Raw genomic sequence first — 19555 nt, forward strand, 5'->3', positions numbered from 1 at the left:
CATTAATTGTTGCATGATGTAAAGTGGTAATCCCAACCAGACATACCCCAAAACATATTTTGCAAGTGTTAATGCATTTTGTTTGGGAAGATAGGGTAGTAGGACTGCTCTATTCAATTGTTTGAGAAAGCTTTCTGCTTTGTAAATGGAAATCAGTGTATTTATTTCTTTTATATTTCTGCCATTTTACTTGAAATTATTTTGGTAATCTTTTCATTACCTACCTCTCTTACTTTTACAAACACAAGAAAGTTTGCAGATGCTGGAAATCCTGCTGAAAGGTCACAGCCTGAAACAGTGACTGTTTACTCTTTTCCATAGAAGCTGCCTGACCTGCTGAGTTTCTCCAGCATTTTGAGTGTGTCTTTTATTCTTATATCTGATTTCATTGGTATTTAATTATCCTATTTACCAGAGGTCTTATATGCTTTAAAGTCTCTGTTCACCCCTCCTTGCGTTTATTGCCCTTCGTTTTACTTTAATATGTCTCACTTTTGCATTATGGATGTTCAACAATATTTCCTTGACCATTTCCTATCTACCTATTATAAATCTTGAAACAATTACATTCCAATTAACTGCTTACAAATTATATCTTGTTCCTTTAAAATTTGCTTTTCTAAACCACAGAATACTAAGTATGAACGATGCATAAACATGGTGTAATTTGTGTCAAATCATTCAGTTCCCCAAGTATGATTCTATGTAGCCTTTATTTGAAAAATAATGACAAACAATGTAATTACCTGTGTAGTACCTACATCCTTATGTCATAAAACACAATCTACACATTTTGAAAATGCTTCATAGGTAATCATGGACTCATACAAAATACGCCCACAACAGATCGTCAAAAGAGCTAGTCACTTAGTTATCTCACAAGATGATTTCCCATATTCTACAATTCTCCCTCTTCAGTACTTAAATGCTATTATCCAAAGTCTGTTAATGTTAGAGGAAGTGAATTATGTGCTTTCAAAAGTTAACCTTTATGATAGAATCACTAAGATATGAATGATTTACTACAGATAAATACTGAATAAAAAAATTTTTGGGTAAACTCATGTTTTCTCACTGGGGAAGAGATAATTTTTAGTTAATATTACATTGATCACAATGATGTGAAATATAATCACAAAATAATAAGGTAAGACATAACTATTTGTTACTCCATATTATTTCAATAAGTATTTGTATCATTTAATTGATAGTTTAGGTACATTTACACTGTAGCTTCTGGTCTAAAGAGCTGCATTTTGGGCTTCAGCCAAGCAAGCCTGTTTACACTGCTTGGCTCCTGCCTGGCTGAAACTTTAACCATCCTGTTTAGCCAAAAGTTCTGCAAATGCCTTAATGCACATAGGCACAGTGCTGTCTCCCAAATATTAGAAATAACAATTTTGCATTTAAATAGCTCAAAATGTAAATGTTGAGAAAGGGTAGGCCAATGAATGTCTGTCTCACACTTAAATTAATGGCAGATAAGTTTACAGTGGAGGGTCCAAAGGAACCAGGTCTGAAAGTGAGCCAGATTTAAACTCCATAGTGCATCAAGCCAAATACCACCACTTCCAGTTTAGTGACATTGTGAAACAGCAGGGGAATTCTACTGGCATTACAAGTGTCAGTGAAAGTTATCATCAGCCATTCCATTTAAGCAATGGGAATTTGCTGTGTCTCTGTGGAGTATGTGTTAAAAATGTATATTTTACTTGTTTGCCTTCTTGGATGAGTTTTACCTTCATTATTCCTGCAATAAAATCATACAAATGAAGAGCAGAAATAGACCATTTGTCCTTTTAAACCTTTTTTAGCATTCCTTAGGATCATGGCAAAAATTCTACCTCAATTCCATTTTCCAGCGTATTGTCATACTCTTTGATTTCTCAATATCTAGAAATCTATCAATCACTGTTCTTAATGGACTCAATGACTGAACTTCAGCAGTCCTCCAATATTCCAATAATGATAGCAAACACCAATTACTCACAAACATAATAAATTTCTCTTTATCTGAATCTCATATGGAATACCTCTTTTTTGGAGACTATGACTTGGCTTCCAATTCCTCAGCCAAGAGCAGCAGCATCCTTGTTAAGTGCTGCAGTAATTTTCTACTTCAGTGCAATCACCTTTCATTTATTTTTCAACCTCAGAGATACAAGCTAGATTTACTCAACTTTTCTTTATAAAGCAAACCACTATCCCTGGAATCTTTATTGTCCTCTATCTATGGCAAACATATACTCTCTCAGCTACAGAGAACTACACTATATAGAATATTTCAGGTGTGAACTCACCAAGGACATATCTTTGCAGTCAGGCATGTTCACTCCTATACTCAAATTCTCTTCTAACAAAGGTCAAAACCACTATTCTTTCTAATTGCTTTGTATATCTGTATGTTAGCTTTCAGTGACTTCTGTACAAGCACACCTAGGTCTCTGACACCATATGAAAAGTATTCCTTTTTTCTGCTTTATGCATCAAAATGAATGGCGTTACGTTTTCCCACACCATATTTCAATGTCATATTCTTACCCACTCATGGTTGTCTATATTCCCTGGAAGCCTCCTTACATCCTAAGGTTTTATGCACATGTTCACCTGGTTTTGTATCATCAGCAAACTTGGAAATTTGGTCTTTGGACTTCCAACAAGCCAAATTGCTTATATTCATGCTGAATGGTTGGAGACTTTTGATGTAATTCTTACTGTTGATGGAGAATGTTGCCTCTCTCTTACAGCAGGTGATTCTGACCCTCAGGTCACAGGTCCTGATTAATCTCTAAACAGACCGTGGATTCAAGAAGACAGCAATATATTCTTATGTTCTGATCTTTCATGATGGATTCAGCAAAGGGTTCTGTGCAACACACAGATAAGACAGGGATTGGTCTACCCTGCCTGACTACAGAACTTGATGGTGAAATTATCTATTCCACCCACTCCCCATCGATTTAAACTGCACTACAGAAACCTGTGCAGAGCAGTTGCATCCAGTTCCTGAATCCTTCCCCAAAACTCATTTTGGAAAATGTGCCCATCATGCGAAAGGCCTTCACTTAAATGAAGTTGACTAGGCATCCATTAGGCCCTCTGCCCTGAATGTGGGCAATGATATTCCTGAGCAGTGCAAGGCAATTACAGAATTTCCTGCCAGATACAGATCATGCTTGGTCGGAGAGGATCACCTGTTCTAGAGTAGACTTCACCCAGCTGGTGATGGCCTTGGGCAGGACCTTCAGAAGGGGACCTCCTATTCCTGAGGTCCTCTCTCTCCCCCTTCTGGTTATTGATGCTGCCAGCCTAAAGAATAGTGCTTTTCAGTGGTGGAGGCCAACTGAGTGATTGCACCTACATATCTCTATAAGATAGGGAGAGCAAGATGTATAAAGGAACAGTCTTTGTCCAAAACTAGAGGTTCCCAGCCTGGGGTCCACAAACCCTTGGTTAATGGTAGGGCTCCATGGCATAAAGGAGGTTGGGAACGCCCGTGCCTAAACAAACGGCAATGATTGGTGAGGAGTAATCTTTACTTTTGTCTGCATTTCCTTAATGTTTTTGGTCCCGCATGAAAATCTGGGTTAGAAATTCATAGACTTCTGATCTTCCATTCGTACCAATACAGTGTTTTTATATAAGCTATCGTGCATATAAGTATAAGATATACTGAAAAATCAAAAGCAGTGTCAAATAGTTGTACTGGTCAAAGTTAAAACGATGGAGCAAATTACGTGAGCTAGACTGTTTACTCAGATCGCTACTGAGAACTTTTCAAATACGCCCTCTGCAGCCGTATTCACTGTTCTTAATATCAACACAAGTTAACTGTTTAAGAAGCTTCAACAATTCCTACTTCATTGCCAGAAGAGTGCGTTGTAAATTTGCACATTCCGACTGCCGCTTTAGTTTCGTATCAACTGTAAAACAAGCATTTTTGTCTTTCGATTAAAAAAAATCGAGTGCCCTGTTATGTAACATTTTCCCCCAGAAATTAGTGAACCAGAAATGACAAATAACGCAAGGAACCCATTTTTAATTCTAAATATATTAATGCGCAACCGTCCACAGTTTCGTACAACAGATAGAAGGTCCGGAGTCCAGGGATGGTGTCCTTGCCATCATTCCTGAGTGAAATTTAATAATCATTTCCTTATAATCAAGCAGCTAGCTCCGAGTGGAATAGTTATCTGCAATGAACAAACCATCTACTATCAGAGTACCTCTAATACACTCTTGGAACGACAAAGTTATTTTCAATTAGACCACTTTCCTTCTTCATATGTCTCAATTCTGCCCAGTATTTTTGACGCAATTCTGTTGCGCAATTACTTCCCAGACAAAAGGGAAAACATATTTCCTCGTGAACTAACGGGAAAAGGGCACAGAAAATCCATCCACAAATATTTATTGTAGGAAAAGATTGGTCGGAAATATAGCATTTCGGGTTCCTGAAGCTGGTTCATTGTCACTTATTGTTACATCTTTTGAGGGAAAGGGCTAATATGATTTTTATTTGTAGAAAATCCGTCGAAACGCTTCTTCAATCGTTGAACATTAACGTGCAAGTATTTGGGAAATAATTGTGGAACAGAAAGTCGTTCAATTTCGGAGAAAAACGCGAAAGTCACAGTAACTAGAAGCGCAATCATAAGTTCTCGATTCGAGACTTAAAGTTACCGTTTTCTTTCCAAGGTATTCTTTCAAACCCCCGTTCATGAAATGAAATCCTGTTCATCTGGAACTATTCGTCAGGGAAGTACCTGATGGCACTAGTCATCGAAATAATAATCCACTGAAAAACGGCAATCAGATTGCTTATTCATCAACAGTTTCTGCCGCTGGCGTTGGTGAAGTGCAAAGCTCTGATGATTTCTCATTTGCCACTTGACAATGTGAAACTGATTAAATTTGTTTCCAATAGCCAAATATTTATCCATCGGCGCGTTATAACAACAAGAGATGCCGAAAGGCTCAATAACTTTTATGAATAGAGTACTGGATTATTTAAAAACAAAAATTGTCTTATCGATTAAAAAAGTGAAAATTTAGCAAAATATTTTCGTGAAATAATTGTTGTTTCCCAAAATGTACTGTTTTGTGAAACACTGTAATCTGTAACTGTCAATTAATAATATAATAATCCCGGTATTATAATTTCGTAAATATTTAAAATAGACGTGGCATCCGGTGTGGGATTCAGATGTGATTTATTTAAAGAAGAATGTTCAGTCTGATAACATTTTTAAAGAATTTGTGCGATTACCGTGACTTTACTAACATGAAGTATTTCTGCGTATATAATATAAAAGAGGATTCTGCTGGATTCAGTAACATGAATAATGATTAAGACTAACTCGCCAATGAACAAGTAAATCCTGCTAATAATGCAATTCTAAAACCAATACAATATGTCCCATCAGATAGAGGATGCAATTATAATATTCAAAATTATTCTTGTATTATTATACAGTGGGGACGAAAATTATTATATTCATCATATTCTTAATCTAAAACATTTTTCAAAACGCCAAAGTTTTCCCCAAGTAAAAGAATTGTTTTGGCATTGAAATAAAAATTTGACAAAGTCAGTAATTAATCTAATACCAATCTTATGGTGATGATATGATTTTGCATGGATTATTACTCAGTCACTAAAACTACAGGAAGAATACAATTTATAAAAAGTAGTTATGCATCTTACATATGGAGAAACTGTAGTAAAAATGGCTCACTTTTACCTCTACATGGATTAAAAAATATTTTTACCCTGTTCAACTAATTAATTATATAAATTTGGAAAGACATGGTACAAAACAATTTTGAAGTGTGTGAGGCTTGTTGACTGAGCTCTCAGAATAGATTAGTCTCTACCTGAATCGTTTCGTTACTTGAAGAAATTTCTCCCAGCCCCGCTCTTTATTCGGTTTGCTATGCTTCAGTAGTTATTTAAAAAGTGAACCTACCTCCTCACTCAACAACGCACGAATGTTCAGATTGAAGGTGTAGTACCAGAAAGATGAGAACTGTATTATGTGCGTAAACCTGACTTCTATTATTTGTACATCATTCCAATTTTTTAAAAAAACGTTGTCTTTGTCACTTGATATTAAAACGTAGAATTACTTGTTTAGAAATGTTAACAAATATTGACGCAGTCATTTTATGTAGGCACAAACTGTGGGTCATTGTTAAAACATATTGTTTACTCATGGGAATATATAAAAGACCACGAAAATATTATGCACAGGAAACGATTTCTAATCTCGCAACGTCATGTTTTAAATCTTAATTTAACTGGAAAAGTTTATGTGCTTCATTATTCGTCTTTCCAACTCACTATTCAATAATTTTACAGGCATCATAGTACCTTACTATTTTTCCTTACTCCACGAAGACCTGACATTCATTTTCAACATTTATTATCCATCATGTGCAACCAGCTCCAACAGTTATCAATTCCCCCTATTTTTGTCTTTCGTGTAGATTATAGTGTTCATCCCTTGACTAACAAAATCACCATTGTTTTTACACTTCATATGCAACCTCGTTATACCCACCCTGCCCTCGCACTCTTCACTACTCACGAAGATTTCCTGAAATGTCTTCCTTAACGACCGTGTATCCGTTTAGATTCTATAATTCACATCTTGCCAATAATTTACTCAATAGTTCAACTACCTTCTAAATTACATTCAATTCTTCTACGTCGTTGAAGAACGGCAGTGGATTTTGATAAAATATCTCTTCTATTGTGTGCAGACTAACCTTCGCAGGAAAATTTCCATCGAAGGATATGTAAACTAAAATCGGATTTTAAGCATCTACTGAAAAATAGTAGATTCCTCACTTGACTTCTTAATAACAAAATATGATGAGAGGCAGCTTTTATATACGCTCTGTCCATAGTTTTAAAGCATATTAGTAGCAGATGGGGAGAAATAGTATTGAGTATTTTACTGGGGGCTGATGATCTGATGCCAATCCAAATGGTATATTATCCAATTGAGTCAATGTGCTATTTTGTAATAAATTAACAGCGACAGGTAAAAATTAGATCAGAATCGACATAATTTAATGATTAAGACACAATCTGCTTTATTGTCGCAAGCTACCTTTATGAAAAAGACACTATACTTTTTTCCCCTAAGACGTGCCTTTCAACAACATTCAGAATGGTCATCACTAGATATTTACCTGGAATTAGATTGATTTAGAAATCTGTAAAAATATGCTGTAATGACATGCTTACACTTTTCCAAATAATTAGACAGATCTTTTACAAACCTTTTTTTCTATGAATTGTCAGATCTGTGTTGCTTGCTGATAGGAAGAGAGAGCACTCGCAGTAAAAAGACATACATATGTGTTGGAAAGAATGTCATTTTAATGTGCGCAAAATGCAACACACTATCGTGTAACGAGACCTTATGAAAATAATCACGCGAGTCAGGTTGATTAAAACTGCTTAAAAGGGGTGAAGTTAAAAGTACCCCAACACGGCTTATACAACATTTTCCATATTTCAAAATTATGTTGTTTATGGGGAAATCAGCCCTCTTAAAATATGTACACTATAATCTTTTTTCAAAAACTTAATTGCTGAGGCCTACGTTGGAGGTTTTAAATAGATGACATATAACATAAGGTCATCATCAGTTCGAGGTACCGTGCTTGTCGCCAGTTGAACACAGCTCCTTTAAGTTACCTTGGTAGATATTACAATTTCCCCCCTCTGATTTGTTAAGTTCAACCGACCTTTTTCACATTGTTTTTCCTTTGCTTTTCTACCTTCTAAAATGACAGCAAACTACTTACCAGCGTCCCTGTTTCTAAGTGACATCGAGGAGAAGTGACCGGTCGTCAGATTGTTTAAATATTAGCAATTCGCTTAAAGTCAATGGCAGCAGGAGAAGTATGAAGGAGTTTAATGGGTGCAGAGCTGGTGTAACCTGTCGCACTGCAACATCACTAAAAGATTCGGTCCACACTGCACTCGCGAAAAATGTATTTTATTCCCACTTCGTCATTTGAAACACTTCTCTTTAAAACGCTTCACTTTTAAAACATTTGCAACCGAATCCATCCGACTACACTGACAGGAGTAATTGTGCGTTCATCAGTTTCTAACATCGAGCTGTCGACTAATACAATGTACCATTTCGGTCTAACCGTTGCGAAAAAAAACATTGGAAAATATAGCTTCCTAAATTTTTGGCGCAGTTTTAAAAGAAAGGACTTTGGAAAACGGTTATTGTCGTTTTAAATATGAATTCAAAAACTTGGGCAAGCTTGCGTGCGCGCGCGCGCGCTTAAGAGCGGCATACGTGAGATTGACATATTTTCCTCCAATAGACCTCGGCCTTTTCCAACCGTTCCGCTCGTCTTTCGGGACATTGACCAATGAGACGGTCGGTTAGGGGCAGAGCTCCAGGTTGAAATGAAAGCGCGGATGGCGCTGCTGCGGCGCGCGCTGACGTCCGTCCAGCTCGCTCTTTCATTGGTCCATTACCGTGGCGTGCTTTTTCTTCTCGAGCTGCTGAGCTGTCAATCATGGACGCGCGCCCACTGCTCGAACCCACTTTAACACTGATTATCGCCACTTTTGCGGGTCCTTTTTGCTTTTGTTTCCCAGTTTATGATGCTTTTTATATTATTAAAATCCTACGTTTTTGAAGATTCCTTTATTGATCATTCTTTAAACGGTTCAAAAACATGAAGCTTGTTATGCGGGGTGAGGGGGGATTAACTACTGTCAGGCAAAGTGTTGTCAACACCACCCCACCTACTTTCTACAAAAACACACTCATGATAGACATACGTTTTCCTTCCCAAAAACTTTTAAGCGTCAGAAGTAATCGCTTCAGGGTGGAAAGAGGTAGGATAATCATTATATGAAAGGGTCGAGGTGTTTATAGTCTATCACCCAGCAGAGTTCACGTTGACAAAAAGCTGGGACTTTATTTAATTATTGAATGAATTAAATAGTTAAATCATTCTACAGCCCAAGCGACTTTCCTGATCAAAGTTGAGGCAGTAATCAAGACTCTACAAACTTGCAATATATGAAACAGCAGCACCCGCTCCATTAGTGAATTATGCACGTAAACATTTTGTACATTTATCTTTATTTTCATTTCATGATGCTAAACAAAAGTCAGCATCTCTTCACACGTTACAAAACAAAAATGAGAAATATAACCAATATTACGGCAGAGTACAAGTCTGGCTCAGGACGCTTTCTCTGTTCAAGCATAGCCTTATATTATGACAGGCAAAAATGGAAAAGGAAAATCTACATTAAAGCATTTACAAATGCACACGGGAAAATGCCACTTTGGCTTAACGGAAAATTATCTTCTAGAATCAAAAAAACATCAATTCTTTATAACATAAATAAGTTAGTATAATTTCTCAGTGTCTTTACAAAGTTATGTACACAGGTACATTAGATTTTTTTATTTTTTTAAACATACAATACACAGGTATTGTAACTTGGCAGTTTCAAAACTGTACTGGAAAACTACATTTCTGCTATTCAAGTCATATTTTCTAAACTCTGAACAAGTTTCCATCCTCCTCCCCTTCCCCCCACCAAACTGGTTTATGTGCTACAAAAAACAACCCTATATACACAGGTAGTAAAATCAGCCAAGTGATAAGGAAGAACCTAATTGCACAGCGCTATATCCACTCTAAAATGGGCGGTTTAGTGTTCACTTGAGTTCAGTGCTCGGGCTCTCCTCACCGGGAGAAGGAACGATATGTGTCTCTCGCGGAGGTTATCCTCCCTTCAGCAAGCACTGCCATAGATGAACAAGAAAAAGAGGACCTTGGTATCTGAAAAGAAAATACAGATATAGATTAAAACGCCGCATTTTAAATCGTTTTAATTACTTAGATCCTATTTGGCACAGCCACGCTGTTCACTTCAAGCCAGTCACATCGGGTGCAGCTGGCAAAAAAAAAGCAACTGGTGACCGAAGCGAGCAATATCGCCAGCAGTATTAAACCACTGTACTCTCACTAATCATCAGGATACTGTAATAATCCCTAACGATGCGTTTCCCCTTCAGATTTAATATATCTTTGTCTTTGTTACATGTTGCCCTGCTTTCAATTGTTTTAGTTCGGGCAGCAACACAAACGTTTATGTAAAACACACGAAATCACGTTAAAATGGGGAGTTGTAACATCTCAATAGATTAATAAGTATTATTGAATTAGTAAAAATAGTAGGCATTATAACGATCTGAGGTATTTTACAAACAAATTGATTTGCTGACTTATTGTAGAACCGTTGGGAGAGGAAAGGTGCAGCGTTTGGTAGAATCTACCTGCGACAATGACTGCTATTTAAGAATTTGGATCTTCAATCAATCAGTTAAAATACCCAACAGTATTTGACTCGAAAGTAATTGCGAATATGTCAGCATCTGTAACTGTTTAAGACAATTGTTTAAACGCGTTTACATATCAAGTGAATGAAATGTTGTTTACTACTATCTGGAACGGATTGGAAACAAAAAAGGGTCTGCAACATTTGACGACAATGTGGATTACATTTTCAACGCCAGTTTAACAATAGTTGCAGATGAACACTGAATGCGGGTACTTTTTTGTCCGGTAAAACTAGCATCAAGTCAGTTTGTTGTGGCTAGCACTTACTCCCTTGCCTCAAATCACACATCCCTCTACCCACATCTACCCCATCCACCACTTTTTTGTATTGTCTAAAGTGCAGCATTATAACGTGGTACCCAAAGCAGAAATCTCAGAAAGGAATGCAAAAGGGTATTAAGTAACACATTTAAGTTATTTCGGTTATTATACTTTTTCTGGTAGCTTGCCCAAAGTGTTATTTTATGGCTGATGAGATAAGGAATATCACGCTCTTCTGGACAAGATTTAAAGGTGTTTGTTCTCAAAGTGGAAGTTGGGCTTACAAATTTCCCCGAGGTGCCATGCCCCTATCAGTACACTAAAATCAGTACACTAGATTTTGTGTCAACCCTCAGTACCTCTCTGTTATGACAACAATTGGGCAACAAACTGAACATTAATAGGCAGGAAAGCAATTTATATCACCTCGACTTTCCCATACACATGTAACAGGCGGGTGTGCATTGTTTTTTTTTTTGAAAACCAGCTGGAAATAATCACCTGTGCATACGTGTCGTTTTCGAACTAAAGAAACACCAGTGACATTGCAATGCAGTGTAATTTCAAATCCCCAACCCCGCGTCAATTAGGATTGGTCAATACAAGATGCTCTTACAACTTCTCCCTACACTACACCGTAAACTTAATACTTTTAAAGGTATGCGAGAAGTCGCTGGTAAAATAAAAGGCAGTGAATAAAAACTACCTTGTGACTTTTATGTTTGATGTCCACGAGAAATCGTCTTTTTCGGCGTCTTCTCTAATGCACCCACACTGGGAGTATTTGCTGACCAGTCTGTCTCTGTCTTCGTATTCGTATTGAACCTTTTTGCGTCTGGAATACCATCTACAATTATTTTTAAAAAAGAATGTTAAAAATTGAAAACCTGAAGTCAGGATGTCAATAAATTTCGAGGTCATTTCTGTTCTGACTTGCCCATGATTGTTGGCATTAGTCAACCACAAACAATTATTGGAGCAAATAAAAAAGCATTTGCTTCGCCTTTCTTCAAAAAAGGCCCTGAAATTGCAGCATCTCCCCCACCCCACCCCCCCCCAAAAAAAGTAGAGGAATTCGAGATTAACCTTGGACAAACCAAGATCTACAGGATTTCAAAGCAGGTCTTCGAGAAATACAAGAAAATCACTGGTTGGATGATTTTTGTACGTCTATTAAAAGGTCAGAAAAGATCCGTTTGAAAATGGATCCTGTGGCTTCTAACAGAATACATCTTTGTCACTTACCGACTGACGCAGCTCGTTTTCGGGGACTACTGCACTGCTCTTTTGAGTCTGTTAGGTGTTCAGTTGTCTCTTTAACCGGGTCCTTTTGCTCTGGGTTCGCTAAGTGTGTGTCCCCTGAATTTCCCTGAACCAGAGTTCCTATGTAAACTATCGTAGGGTTCCCGTTCATATCAACATTACAATCCGCTGATGACACTTGCTCCCTGAGAGGACGCCTGTAAAAATCAGGCACATCCTCACTATCCACGGCTTCCCATTTGTAATTGCCATCCAGCGGTTTGTCCCTCTCGAAGTCGTAATTCCACCTCTCTCTATCCTGGTTATGAATCTCCCTCCGCTGCTTCTGTAAATCCCGGTTTAACAAGTCGTGGTCTACGGGACCGAAGAGGTTTCTGCAGGCAGAAGATTTCGGGTGCCCTGTTAGTTGAGCTGCCATTATCTCCAGCGAAGGACTACTGTTAGAAATGCGTACGTTTGACATTTTTTTTCCTTCGTACCCCCGCTCGTTGCAAACCGTCCAGAGCCCAGCAAGCAGTAAAAATGCAAAACTGCACGATTCAGCTATGTCGTGCAATTCTTTCGAATGCTGCAAAGCACAGTACCAAAACAAAAACGCCAACAACAACCGTTTACAACGTATCTCGTCAAAACTGACTCTAGTAAGGCGGAAAAAAACTGGCTTTTTTTCAGTTACCCAATATGGCGAAGGAGGCTGACGAAGAGGAAACTGAGTGATGGACAGGGAATTTTAAAAAGAGAGCTTGATGCGATTGGCCAAAGTGACGGGGCTCCTCCCAGGTCCCGCCCTCGTGTTCAGGGCTGGGACTGGAGAGAACGAGCTCGCTTCGGAGCTCGGGGCGACCTTGCTATGATCTAAAAGCGTTTTGTTTATTGACAAGCAACCCCTCTCTCGCTCGATCTTCGCAACTCCCCCACAACCCTTCCCCCGTCAGCGAGGCGAGAGTGAGAGGCAGGCGCCCGTGGAGTAGTCCCAGCGAAGCGTGAAACCTACGAAAGTGGAATCGACTCACAGCGCCATCGTCCAGACAACCAGAGAAAACACAGCCCTTTAGTGATCTCCCACTTAAACTAACCTGACAAAATGCTGCTACATGTTGCATCACTTAGATTAACTGACAAGATTTCATCATGAATATTCCTCAGAGAAGGACGGGCTACTATTCCAGTGATCGACCATTGCGGCAGTAAGACCCGATCAATAATCCAAAGTGTTTTAAAGTAATAATAATTTCTTGCATCAACTGATTCCTGGCAAACATCTCTCAACATTTGACATTTCTCGGCGAATTGGATTATTTCCGTGCTGGCTGTTTTGGCTTTTTTTTTGCAAAACAAAAGGTGCTCAAGGGGTTAATAGCACTGCGGTTATATTTTTAAACGCGCGAACGCGCTTCCTTTTCACGCAGTGTGAACTTCTATTTTTTACAGGATCTTTTATACTTGAAACACGAACTTTTTTGCCGAAAAGGGTCAGTTTCACTTATCCTATTATTATGGTAGATTGTTCAACCGAATGTGAATGATTGGATGCACGGAATAAAAGCTGTTAAGCAGAGATAGTGTACGCGAAGATGTGATTTTAAACGTTCATTTTAAAATCAACTTGCGTGATTTTAACACAGGTGTTTATTGTAAACATTTTGACTGGCAGTTCTTGTGTCGCATCAATAGAACCAGCAGGTGACCTGATCATCCTTGCAGCCGTATCGCGTCGTTTTTATGACGAAACTAAATCTGTGCAAATGGTTTGCACTGGGGGTTTCAGCAGTCGATGTGAAGATTTCTGTACGCTGTAGTAGGCATTTAAGATTAGTATTCGAAACTGGAATTGCATTTCGTGCCTTAGTTTTAATCCCCATCCTTTTAAAACTCCCGTACTGTGCGCATGAAATCCCCTGATTTCAACGTGCTGTATATTTGTATTATACAAAACAAAACGAAATGTGGATGAACTGCAATGTTTCCACGTTAATAGACCAGTGGTTACTCAAAATCGGGAAAGAACGAAATATATATGTCGTGGGCAGACAGGAAACTAAAACCTAGAAAATAATAAATACAGAAACTATTCTATGAGTAATTAAAATGTGCTTTTTGACTGATGTGATTTAGAGGCAAGCCTTTTGTAGCTCTTTTTTAAAAAAAACACTTCTGACTGATCTATCTGCGAGGAATGATTACTTGATAACATTATCGCATAATTTGTAGCGTAACGTTACAAGACAGACACAGTGTAAATAACCTTGGTTTTGTAGGGCTACATTTTTTTCCAAGGCTCTTGCAATGAATGTAAATGTATTTTAACTTCTCATCTAACTTATTAGGGGAAACAGTTATAATCCTTGGCTGTTTTCTAATGCGCAATGACAAGCGCTTTTCCCAGCCTTATTCCAGTATAAATGTCTATACCATTGATAAGTATTCTTTTAAAAACTGTAATAGTTTCTGCCTTAGCATCGCAGACCATTTAATTTTCAAAAGTATTATTAAGTTTGTTTCACTGATTTAAATAAATTCCTTTCAAACTCTTCCCACCGGACCGGGATTGGAATGGGAGAATGAAGCAATATCAAACACTTAGCCGGAACAATTATCTAATTGCCCCGTTTCTCCGTGGAAGGCCATTTAGATTCACTTTACAACACAGTAAATCTCAATTGTGCTGGTCCTTAATAGTTCTATTAATGTTTCTATCATCTCATTTCTGCAGTCATATTTCAAACTAATTTTCCTCTGCTCGAGTCAGGATTTAACTTAATACAGGGCTGATGTGAATTTGATATTGTAAAACTTACTGGGCATTATTGAAAAACTTCTTTACAGAATGTTAGATGGGAGTTTTTAATCTTGCAATTAGATAACACCAGTACACTGGATATAAGCAGCTCTCAGTGAAACAGGAAGTCATAAAGGCCCAAATATTCTAGCCAGAACAGCCTTTGGATGCAGTACTTAACATTTCCAGACAGGGAAGACTAAAACTATCTTAGGTTCCTCCTCTTGATTTGGATCAATTTACCTTACTCATAGATACACACCAGTGGTCCAGGTTAAGTATTAGATAATGGTCAATCATGCTAGACTTCACAGTTAAATAGGTTAGATAACACAATCTCTCCTTATATTACCATCCGGTATCATTCTATGCCAGGGTTTCCCAACCTAGGATCTATGGACCCCTTATTTAATGGTAGGGGTCCATGGCATAAAAAAGGTTGGGGACCCCTGCTCTATGCAAGTACCTGCCTGGCAATTGCAAGCTGTAAATAATTTCTTGTAATTTAGCAGCATTAATGTTTTCCAGGCATTGCTGCCTGCAGACATGAAATGCTCTATTATCCCAAGAAGTTTAAAATCAAACTTAGTTCATTTATCTGCTCTCATCCCCACTCCTGATATTAGGAAAGGAAAAAGGCCACTGATAAAGCACCAGAGGGTTGTTGGGTCCTGAGAACCTCTTGGAGCAATATCAGAAATTGAGATGATTTTCCCCATCGACTGCAATTGCCTTCCTTTGTACCAGAGAGAAAAAAAAGGTGAGAAAATTCTGTTTGATTTAAATTGACCAGTTTCATTATGATTCAGCTGCTGTCATCATATCAACAGCATTAATTCTAACTTTACTTTTCAGAATTAATTTCTTATTTAGATCAAGACAAACCAAGTATAAGTGAGTAAGTTTTGCTTGACATCCGTCATGACTTTGCAAAACTTGTGAGTTGTCAATATTTAAGGGGATAAAATGTATCTTGCTTTTTATGATTAGAACAATTTGCTGCTTTGTTTGCTTAGTAACTGTACAGGAGCTGCTTGGCTAGATATATGACTGGTACAGGAGCACACATCTTCAGAATCACAGCTATGATAGCGTCAAAACAAGTAGCAAGATGGATGAACTGAGAGCATGGATTGGCTCTGAGGACTGGGATATTGTCGGCATCATAGAATCATGGCTGAGAGAAGAGCAGGACTGGCAGCTCAGTATTTTAGGATATAGATGCTACAGGGGTGACAGAGTACGGGTAAGTGAGGAGGAAGGTGTTGCCTTTTTGACAAGGGAGCACATAATAGCAGTACTTTGAGATGATGTATAGGTAGAACTTAGAAACAAGAGGAGGAGGGTCACTCTAGTGCACCTGTATTACAACCAATTGTCAGCAGGATCTTGAGGACCCAGTGCATAGAGAAATTGCTTATAGTTGTAAGATTAACAGGGTTATATAAGTGGGAGATTTTAATTTCCACAGCTTTGACTGGATTACCCAAGGAGTTAAGGGCCTTGATGGGATGGAATCTGTGAAATGTGTCCTGGAGTGTTTCCTTAGTCAGTATGTAGTGAACTCTACTCAGGAAGGTGCAATACTGGACCTCCTCTTATGGAATGATGTAGGCAAGTAACTAAAGTGGCAGCCAGAGAACTCTTAAGACCTAATAACTATAATTCTATTAATTTTAGATAGTGATAGAAAAGGAATGGACAAGTCCAGGGGTTGGAATCCCAAACTGGATCAGGACGTATTTGGTGGGAATTAGACAGAACCTAGCAGAAGTTGATTGGGTGAGCCTGTTTGAAGGGAATAGCAAGAATGAACAAGTGGGAGGCTTTCAAGGGAGTGATATCAAGTGTGCAGTGCTAAACTGAAAGGTAAACCTGGCAAGTTTAGGAACCCTTGATAATTAAGTATACTGAGGCTCTGGTCAAGAAAAAGAAGGAAGCGTTTAGGGCTTCGGGGCCCAGTAAATCTCTTGATGACTATAAAAAACTAAAAATACTCTTAAGAGGGAAATCAAGAGGGCAAAGTGAGGGTATGAGATGGATCTAGCAGGTAAGGTCAAGGAAAGTCCCAGGAGAGTCTATAACTATGTTTAGAGTATAAGGATGGCTAAGGAGAGATCCCCTTAGGATCCAGCAGGACTACACATGTCTCAAAACAGCAGAAGAATGGTGGGAATTTTAATGAATATTTCTTCTCAGTGTTTACTGAGGAGAAAATCATGGATATTCAAGAGACAAGGGAAGCTAGTGGAGATGTTCTGGAAGAAATTCATATTACCAGGGAGGAATTATTTTCAGCCTTACAGTGCATGAAGTTAGATAAATCTGCAGGGCCTGACCAAGTGCATCCTCAAACTTTGTGGGAGGCCAGAGAAAGAATTGTGGAGGCCTTTGCAGAGAAATATGCTTCATTTTTAGCCATTAGTAAAGTTCCCAAAGATCAGAAGGTTGCTACTGCTGTTCTGTTTAAAATGTGTAGCTGGGGAACTGCAGGCCGGTCAGCCTGATATTAGCAGTGGGGAAATTACTGGAGGGAATTCTGAGGGACTGGATCTTCTAGCATTTGGATAGATAGAGTCTGTATAGGAGGAATCAGCATGGCTTTCTTCATGTGAAGTTGTGTTTGATGAACATTTTAGTGTTTATTGAAGAATTAACCAAAAGGCAGTGATGGTAGGAGAGTGTATGGTGTCTATATGGACTTTAGCAATGCCTTCAACAAGAAAATGCATGGTAGGTCTAGAAGGTTAACTCCCTTGAAATCCATGGAATCTTGAGCTACTTAGGTGGATTCAAAATTGGCTCGGAGGTAGGAAGCAGAGTGCCGTGGTTGAAGATTATTTCTCGGATTGGAGACTGGTTACTGGTGGTATGCTGCAGGGATTGGTTTTGGGAGCCTTGCATTATTATTTAGGTTGTGGATGACATGAATTTGGATGTGTTGTTGATAGTGAAGAAGGTTGTTATAGATTACAGGGGCTTCTTAATCAGTTAGGGGAGTGAGAAGTGTCAAATTGATTTCATTACAGATAAGTATGAGAGAATGCATTTTGGAAAATCAAATCGGCATAGGACTTGTACTCTGAATGGTAGGACACCAGGGAGTGTAATGGAACAAAGAGACCTAGCGGTACACAAGTAGAGTTCTTTGAAAGTAGTGTTACAGCCGGACAGGTGGGTGAAAAAGGCACTTAGCATGTTGGCCTTCATCAGTAAGGGCATTGAGCCGGGACATTATGTTGCAGTTTTGCAAGTCACTGGTGAGGCCACACTTGGAAGTTTTGGTTACACTTTTACAGAAAAGATGTGGTTAAATTAGAAAGAACGCAGAAAAGATGTAAGAGGCTGTCTCCAGGACTAGAGGGACTGGGTTATAGGGAGAGGTTGACCTGTCTAGGTCTTTATTCCTTGGAATGTAAGGGAATGAGGCGGAACCGTATAAAAAGGTTTGAAATTATGAAAGGTGGACGATAACAGTCTTTACTGCAAGGAAGGTGGGGGGGGTGTTCAAAACTAGGGCGCAAAGATTTAGGGTGAGAGGGGAAAGATTTAAAAGGGACTAGAACAGTAAGTATTTGAAACAAGCTGCCTGAGGCAGTTACAACAGTATCACTTAAGAAATATTTACATAGAAGGGTGGGGCTTAGAGGGATATGGTCTGAATGCAAGAAATTGGGACTAGCTGGGTGGTCACTGTGGTCAGCATGGACTGGTTGGGCTGAAGAGGGGAGTGAATCCTGTCTTGCTCTCTGACTCAAGGCCTACAGCCTTGACAACATACAGTGCTACACAGTACAATCAGCCAATTCTTGATATCATGGGAAGTGAATTGAATTACTGAGGACAACTTTGTTACTGGTGTGGTCGTTAGGAAGATGCCAAAATAGCACTTGTAAATCTGGACAGAATTTTTTTTTTTTACCAATTCTTTACCCTTTTCTGTTCAGCACATAATTGCTAGCTGAATCTTTGCTGTGAAATTGAGAAACAGCTGAATACATAAGAGCATACCTGCAGCAAGATTTTCTGGTAGCACCAGAGGTCTTTGCACAAAGAGATAAAAAGGAAAAAAAGCCTTTCTGTATTCGGAGGGCAGCTGTAAATACTCCATATAGATATCCACTATGCAGTGAAAACAAGAAGCACAATGGTCAGTTTTAAAAACATCGTTCCAAGGACTTATTCGACTGCTAGAGGAAGGAATTTAACAATCCAATACCAGTTTGTAAGGCGAGTCAATTATTTTTCAAATGCAGTACCCTCACAAATTCACCATCACCTTATCCAATGCTATAGGAAGAGGGGTGTCTGAGACCGTGCCACTCATGAGCTGAAGCAATAACATGGATATTTCCATATCCAATTCACACATTGCTCATTTCTAAATCTATTTTAACTTCAAAGTTTCAGGTGGTGGAAGTTTGCATTTTATACTTTCTCCTCTCCCCTCATAATAATCCAACCACGCTCCCTTTTTCATCTTCGATTCATAGGTACAGTACTATATGTCTGCCATTCAGAAAAGGAAAAAGAAGGAAGTGAAGATCAGGAGAAATTATTTCTTAGTGTGACAGCCACAACCAGCTTTTGTGCTTGATATGCTGGAAAGGGTACTAGAAGCCCTATCCCCATTGCAAAGGAGTGCACAGAACCCAGGACCTCTGGCACCAAGGAGGAGAAGGATGGCCTGGGAACACTACCACCTGCTGATTCCTCCCCACGTTCCTGATTTGGAAATACATTATGTTCCTTCATTATGATTGGATCTAAATCCTGAAAATATCTGTCCAACTGCATTACAGGACCACCTTAACCATACTGCAGTGCTTCAAGAGGTTGGTCACTGCT

General features: G+C 38.7%; 1 protein-coding gene and 2 long non-coding RNA genes across 3 annotated transcripts in view; 1 reads left to right on the forward strand and 2 right to left on the reverse strand.

Moving 5' to 3' along the window:
• LOC140203341 (uncharacterized) overlaps positions 1-8005 on the reverse strand; it is a 170283-nt gene extending 162278 nt beyond the window's left edge. Inside the window, exon 1 of the long non-coding RNA XR_011887345.1 lies at positions 7822-8005. This is a non-coding gene — a long non-coding RNA (uncharacterized lncRNA). The remainder of the gene's footprint in view (positions 1-7821) is intronic.
• Positions 8006-9120: 1115 nt separating this feature from the next.
• cdkn1bb (cyclin dependent kinase inhibitor 1Bb) lies at positions 9121-12845 on the reverse strand. The gene is made up of 3 exons (XM_072267639.1): positions 11911-12845; positions 11372-11512; positions 9121-9843 (listed from the first exon to the last, which is right to left on the reverse strand). Exons 1-2 carry the CDS (start codon positions 12389-12391, stop codon positions 11382-11384), a joined length of 612 nt encoding a protein of 203 aa, XP_072123740.1. The 5' UTR covers positions 12392-12845; the 3' UTR covers positions 9121-9843; positions 11372-11381.
• The window catches only part of LOC140202598 (uncharacterized), a 28027-nt gene continuing 21169 nt past the window's right edge, over positions 12698-19555 (forward strand). Inside the window, exons 1-2 of the long non-coding RNA XR_011887132.1 lie at positions 12698-13400; positions 15334-15467. This is a non-coding gene — a long non-coding RNA (uncharacterized lncRNA). The remainder of the gene's footprint in view (positions 13401-15333; positions 15468-19555) is intronic.

Source organism: Mobula birostris, chromosome 9, assembly GCF_030028105.1.
Source record: "Mobula birostris isolate sMobBir1 chromosome 9, sMobBir1.hap1, whole genome shotgun sequence".
In the NCBI taxonomy this organism is placed as follows: Eukaryota; Metazoa; Chordata; class Chondrichthyes; order Myliobatiformes; family Myliobatidae; genus Mobula; species Mobula birostris.